The sequence below is a fragment of the Larimichthys crocea genome, unplaced genomic scaffold (assembly GCF_000972845.2).
Source record: "Larimichthys crocea isolate SSNF unplaced genomic scaffold, L_crocea_2.0 scaffold570, whole genome shotgun sequence".
Classification (NCBI taxonomy): Eukaryota; Metazoa; Chordata; class Actinopteri; family Sciaenidae; genus Larimichthys; species Larimichthys crocea.
The window spans coordinates 49-7,335 of NW_020857450.1; the positions used below are offsets into that span (position 1 = coordinate 49).

Genomic DNA, 7,287 nt, shown 5'->3' on the forward strand with positions numbered 1-7,287 from the left:
TGCAGCTAATGCTAGGCTGCAGTGGAACATCAAGTCAGCTTGGTCACATAAACAAACATGACATGTTTGACACACATGTGGACAGTGTCACTGTGAGCTCATCGGGAGCAGGACGTGCTGCTTGTTAGCTGCTGATGCTCTTAAACACCTCCAGAGCCCGGCTAGCTGCTGAGCTTGACGTAAGCTACTATAGCTACTGTGCTTCCTAGCTATCATGAATCTAGCTAAGTGGCTAGCTTTAAACTCCACCATGAGCTACGTCAGTGTTCACTCCACCTCATTTCAACAACACCAACATGTATGTACTCTGTGTTCAGACTGTATGGATGTGAGTGCAAGTAGCATTGCTTGTTTAGCTCGTTAGCATGTTTAGGCTAACACAGACGTTAGCTGCCTGTGGCTAACTTAGCTGCTAGCATAGGCTCCCAGACTAGTTGGTTGACGGAGTCTCACCTTCAGAGGTCACATGTCCACACTGTCCATGTTCCATCCACCCACACTGCCGGCGCTGACAGCAACTCTTTTCATAATAAAGCACTACAGCAAAATCATAACACAGCTGCAGGTCAACACTCTGCTGCGCTCAGCCCGGCGGCAGCGGCTCACGTTCACTTCCGGTTCCACTTCTTCAGAATAAAAGGCGATTTGTTTTTGTTTTTTGTTTGTTTTTTTAGTCAATTACTGACTGAATGGAGATTATTTGCAACGGGGTAATCAGTGTTCAAGTTAAAATATATCTGTATTAAACAGAGAAGAATGCTGGTATTCAACTACATTCCTTCCAACTGCTATAACTATGTACAGTGACTCCCCTCTGTGCAGAGAGAGGAGACTCATTCTGGAACAGTTGAGCTGATGGACATAATAAGGGTTATTGCCATAGTCCATATGTATATTTTTCCTTATCTATCTATCTATCTATCTATCTATCTATCTATCTATCTATCTATCTATCTATCTATCTATCTATCTGTCTGTCTGTCTGTCTGTCTGTCTGTCTGTCTGTCTGTCTGTCTGTCTGTCAGTCAGTCAGTCAGTCAGTCAGTCAGTCAATCTATCTATCTATCTATCTATCTATCTATCTATCTATCTATCTATGTTAGAGCACTGTGAGCTGCAGGTTTGCAGTGAGTATGTATGTACAGAATTGCACAACACTTACATTCTAAGCAAATAACATGACGTCCACTACATATATTATTACTGTCATTACTGCTACCATATCTCCATTACAGTTTATAGTTAGTTGATGATTTGCTGCTGCTGTGCATCTGTGTCTCTCTATCTCTATCACAGGTTCCACTGCTACTGTAATCATTTTATCATTCATTGTAATTCATTGTCATTTTATCATTCATTGTAATTCATTGTTATTTTGTCAGTCATTGTAATTGTACAATATGTTTGTGTTGATTTGTTCTGTACACGTGACATCCATTGCACGTCTGTCCGTCCTGGGAGAGGGATCCCTCCTCTGTGGCTCTTCCTGAGGTTTCTTCCACCTTTTTTCCCTGTTAAAGGTTTTTGTGGGCAAATTTTTCCTCACTCGAACCGAGGGTCTAAGGACAGAGGGTGTCACTCCCTGTACAGATTGTAAAGCCCTCTGAGGCAAATGTGTTTTGTGATTTTGGGCTATACAAATAAAATCTGATTTGATTTGATTTGATTTGATTTGACGTGTGATTGTGTATTTCATTCATTGCATAAAGTCAGAAAGAGTCTAAAAATAATACAAATAGAACTCAAAGTCTGGAGCCCTGCTGTGATCATCCAGTTGCTGTAATGCTCATTACATCCCATAATACAAAAGCATTAACTAGAGACACATATTACAGTTTTTCTCCATTGGTTTGGCTCATTTCTTGAAACTGAGATGACATTCTCATAACAACATGGACAAATCCCCAAACTATCTTGCAGTTTCTCACAACAGAATGGCATTTATCATTGCTTTCATCACATTTCCAAATGCTTTGTACATGTGTCAAGCCTTTAGTACATCCTTGCAAATAGCTATGTACAAGTATCCTACAGTTAACACAATCAGCCAACATTTAGTACATTTTTCAAATGAATGTATCTTGCTGATCTATCCCAATTGGTTGGTTTTCAGTGTCATGGTTATTGTCCTCAAAACATGTCAGCACATTTTCATCGTATAAGTCATCATATGCAGAATAGTCTGCTCAATTGTCAAAATAGTGTTAGGAAACTGGAATAGAATACAGTACATATTTTGGAAGATGTTATAGTAAATTTAGGATAATCAGGTTAGGTGAAATAAGTTTTTGACCATGTGCGCGGCCATCTCAGAAAATGGTGTGGCCACCCACAATGCAAGTTTGGGCCCATACAACACAGATAAACTCCTCCGTTTCCTGGATCAACTGTATCTTGATCTGGTCCCAGAAAATGAGAGGGGTCTCGAAGGGCCCCACCTACCCCAGTTTGTAATTATATGGGACAACGTTAGTTTCCACCGGGGTCCACGCATCCGGGGATGGTTCAACATGCATCCAAGAATGCACAATGTGTTCTTGCCACCATACTCTCCATTCCTCAATCCTATCGAGGAGTTTTTCTCTGCTTGGAGATGGAGAGTGTATGAACACCATGCGGAAAACCAGAGGGCTCTCATGACTGCAATGGACGCTGCCTGTGAGGACATAACAGGGGATCAGTGTAGAGGATGGCTCAGGCATGCACGACGCTTCTTCCCGCGCTGTATCTCAAGAGACAACATCAGATGCGATGTGGATGAGAATCTGTGGCCGAACAGAGCACAGAGAATGGATGGCCAGGAAGATGAGGATGGTGACCAGGAGAGAGAGGGGAGGGACCGTGACTAAACAAAATGTCTTCATTTGTGACTTCATTTGTATTTACAGTGCTGATTTGTTGATTTTTTTCTTTTTTGTGGGTTTTTGTATTTTGTGTACACAGTATATTTTCCTTTTTTACGGTTCCCTACCTACTGTAATGTGTACAATTTACGTTAGTTGAGAATAAAAATGAAAATTCCTCGGCAGAATGAGTGCAGTGTGTGTGTGTGGTGTGAAAATGTTATGCCTATAGTTAGAAATATGCCATGACAAAGCGTCTAAGCATTTTGACTTGCAGTACTTACACAATACCAAAGGGACAATGCATTTTGGAGGCACTGACTAGTTATATGAGAAGGGAATGTAGTTTTGACTGAAGGGTAAACTGTTTTGGGAGCTGTACAAACATTGCCAGGTGATCCATGTAGTTGTGCAGTACCATCCAAGTTATTTTGACAGAAGTACTGAATGAATCAAAATGTGCCAAAGCAATTGAGAAGGATCCATGCCATTTTTATGGTACTGACTATTTACATGGGAAAGGGATTTCATTTTGAAGCATGGATGAGTAATTTTGGGAGACAAATTACATTTTGCTGGTTATCTGAAGTGTTGTGCAGAACTGCAAGTCTGTTTGGCCAAATTGCTTTATAGTTATGAGAATGTCATCTCAGTTTCAAGAAATGAGCCAAACCAATGGAGAAAAACTGTAATACCAGGTGTAAATGTAATTAGATTAAAATCATACAAGCTGAATGTGAGGCACATTTGAATTAAAGGCAGTCTAAGTGATAAGCTGATGGTGGATGTGGTTCCACTGTAAACACATTCACCAGTTGCACAGAAAAATAATTATATACAACTTATAGAGCTGTAGTGAAAATATAAACAATGTCTTAACAATGCCTCCAACAAGGAGGTACTAAAGAAATGAACATAATGAAGTGCATGTCCAGGAAGCATCAAAATGTCATTTTAATCTCTATTAATAACAAGTATGTGACGTCGTCTGATCAGGGTCTGTTGGTTGAGTGTCAAAACTAAAGGAGACTGTACTTTTGAGGACTCTCCCTTTGGACTTCAGGTCTGTGAACAATGTTTGGACTCTTTGAACTGTTTTTTTTTTTCAGTTTTACTCTTATTTTAATTTATTTCTATTCTATGGTGTCTTAATCTTTCCTAGTCTGTATTTATGTTTATTTCTTATGTCAGCTGTTTTATTTCTTTTGACATTCTGCTCTTGAAAGGTGCTATATAAATACAGTTGATCACAGTGTATGGAATATATGAAAGGGAAGCCATTCATCCTCTGACAGCAAGAATATGGACAGTGAATTTCATTTTCTTATGATTCTTGTGATAATCATTACAAGGCAATGAATGAAAGAGAGGCAGAAAACATTTCCCCCATCAAATATGATCCAGTTTCACAAGAATCAGTCGGTGGTGTGTGATGTAATTCTATACTTCTCAAAGGTAATTGATCCTGGAGTTCAAAGTTACACAGTGTGAGAACAGACATATAATGACAGAGACACTGTCATGACATTCACCTGAATATAGTCAGTGTAGAAAAGTTACACAGCATTGCTTTAAGATGTGGAGTAGCCAGACATGTCAAACAAACTCACAGAGGTTTGTCCTCCAGACTGAAAGAGTTCTGCATCTGATTAACTTCACACTGATGCTTCCTGATCCTGGGCTCTCCACATGCTTACAGGTTAGGTGATGCTCAGTAAAGATGCCTACTTCCTTCTTGTGACAGCCAAAGGTTTCCTTTCCTTCCTTCCTGTGTGTGCACGCTGATAAGTGCATAATAATAACGGAACACACCCCCGGGAGAATATTTTGCACGTGCGGAGTCAACCTCATTCCACCATCTGTACTGCACTCCTGCTGCCACCTGCTCCTTCTCTGGTGGATGCAACAGCAGCTTTGAACATCAGCTTTTCTTCTCTCTCTCTCGCATCGATTGTGCTGCGGCAGACATGGAGGATCAAGGCCGGATGATGCAGGCTCTGAGCGGTATGACTCTGGCCGGACACTCGGTGCAAGAAGCGGTCGGACTGTCGGTGCCTCACATTCACGATGGAACCGACGGGGACGGAAGGAAGCAGGACATCGGGAGTATTCTCCATCAGATCATGACCATCACTGACCAGAGTCTGGATGAAGCGCAGGCAAAGTTCGTCTTGCTTTTTGTGCTTTTCATGTTGATTTTTTTATGAATGGATGCAGATAGTTCAAAAACACAAAGAGAGAGTTTATTATTTTATTTTCACTGTTGGATCGGCACTGCCAGACTACCTGAATCCAATCTGATCTAAAGATACAGGTTTCAATAACAAGATAGATTAAATCTGATAATTAATGACTCAACATGTAGAAGTGGAGTAAATCTGATAAATGTACAGTTTCTGTCGTTCTTGTGCGTAAAATCCTGATTTTCATTTGTTGTTGTTGTTGTTCATGGGCTGCAACAACAGTAATAATATAAATGAAACAAAGTGCAGTGTGTCCAACAAATGGTGGATTATAAGAGCTGTGCTGGATCCAAGGTGCATTAGTGAAGAACAGTTTGATTGGGTGGTAAACAGGTGCCACCCTCAATCACTGAGAGACAAATAAAGACTGCATTCACCCTCCACAGACAAATAATATAACTACATACAATACATACTTTTTTTTTTTTTTGCTTTAAAATTTTTTTTTTTTTAATTATTTATTTATTTTTTTCACAGACACATGTTTTGGAGAGGTGAAAATACTATTTTGTTGTTTGAAAGAGCATACATGCATCCTGTCTGCCTTCTACCATCAGAAGGACCTCTGCACTCTCTGTCTTTCACTGAAGTTGGTGAAAACAGGACATATTGCTGACATCGTCCGCAGAACATACTTTCCTCATGTCTACATTTACAAAAGGAGCTCAGTCCTGACATCCTCCTCATCGTTTCATTAATATAAATGCTCATTTCATCATCATATTTCATCAAGGATCTAAATATTCTCTTTTGCAGTATGTTTTAAAGACAAAGTATTATGGGATTAACATTATATCCTTTAAAATCTTATTTATGACAAACATGCTTATGACCTAAATCTGAACTTCAAGAACCATAAGATCACTGTTGTGACTCCAGACTTTATGTCCACTGGGTTTATGTTTTGTATCCACTTCAGGAAAAAGTGTATGTCTGCTGTGTTGCTCTTGTGTAACGCCTTACTCTGTCAAATGGCAACTGAAATGTCAAAACTTGTCATTTATCAGTTAGTTACAGTCTACTTAGTTACTGCTGGCTGATGCTGCACCCTACGTGTTCTCCCCGTGTCTGCGTGGGTTCTATAAGCGAGGGTTCTGGCTTCCTCCCACTATACGAAGACATGACTATAACAGGTTAATTGGTGACTCTAAATTGTCTGTAGGTGTGAATGTGAGTGTGAATGGTTGTTCATCTCTGTGTGTCAGCCCGGTGATGAACTGGAAACCTGTTCAGGGTGTATCCATCCTCTCGCCTCTCGATCTGTCCCAGCCCCCACAAGCCTGCAGAGTTATAGGTAATGGATGGAAGGGTTGAGTCTGAGTGTGTAAGAGCAGACTGAGGAGCATAAATAACACGTAGGCTTCACTGTGGTTTGTTGAAACAAATTTCTTAGGCATGTAGGACTTATATATTATATAGCAGAATATTTGTCTGCATTAAAGTAATTGTTAAATGGTTCAATCATTGTCCTTTGGTTTATGTTCTCTCATGATTTTGGTAGGAAACATGGATTGAACTGTCAGAGGATGAAGCCTGCACTCTTCAGCGTCCTCTGTGAAATCAAAGAGAAAACGGGTGAGTGATTTATCGTCTCTGACTGTCTCACTTTCTTCTCACCTCTCCATTTATCACAAAATGTGTCTTTCTCACACGAGTGATTCATTCACAACTGCAGGCTGTTTAAGTAGGCACTGAAACACACCAGTCTGGTCATTGTGAAAGTCAACACACTTTCCTCCACCAGCACAGGTTTGCAGCGTCACATCAGCTGTTTTATTCTTTCTGAAAGGTTTTTATTGCTCTTTGTTCAACCACAAATATATCATGAAGTTCTGTGATGATGCACAATATCAAAAATTTGTTGGGGTGTGTATTGTGTCATGTGTATTGGTCAGTACAGTTTTATGGCATAGGTATCATAGCTTTCATCTGGGATTTGTGTGCATAAAGACAGCATGCACTTAGCAGTTAGACTATTTCTAAATCTAAAACAATGTTACTCTGAAGATGCAGCTGGTATAGTCTCTCCTGCAGTAGCTGGACTGAAATAGTCCATCTCCAAACAGGTAAATGTGATGCTGAAGACTTCAGGTCAGCATTAGGCAGGATGAGTGAGTGAGAAAACCATCAGAGGGTAGCTAACATTATGATGGTTAACAGCATCAGAATCAAAAATACTTTAATAATCCCAGGGGGAATTT

General features: G+C 40.1%; 1 protein-coding gene across 1 annotated transcript; it reads left to right on the forward strand.

The window, feature by feature from the left end:
• Positions 1-4,660: 4,660 nt before the first annotated feature.
• Positions 4,661-6,661, forward strand: LOC109141524 (pre-B-cell leukemia transcription factor 3-like; the record flags this gene model as incomplete). The annotated part of the gene is made up of 2 exons (XM_027276786.1): positions 4,661-5,007; positions 6,588-6,661. Coding segments are annotated over exons 1-2 (271 nt in total), but the record flags the coding sequence as incomplete, so codon positions are not given.
• Between the last annotated feature and the right edge of the window lie 626 nt (positions 6,662-7,287).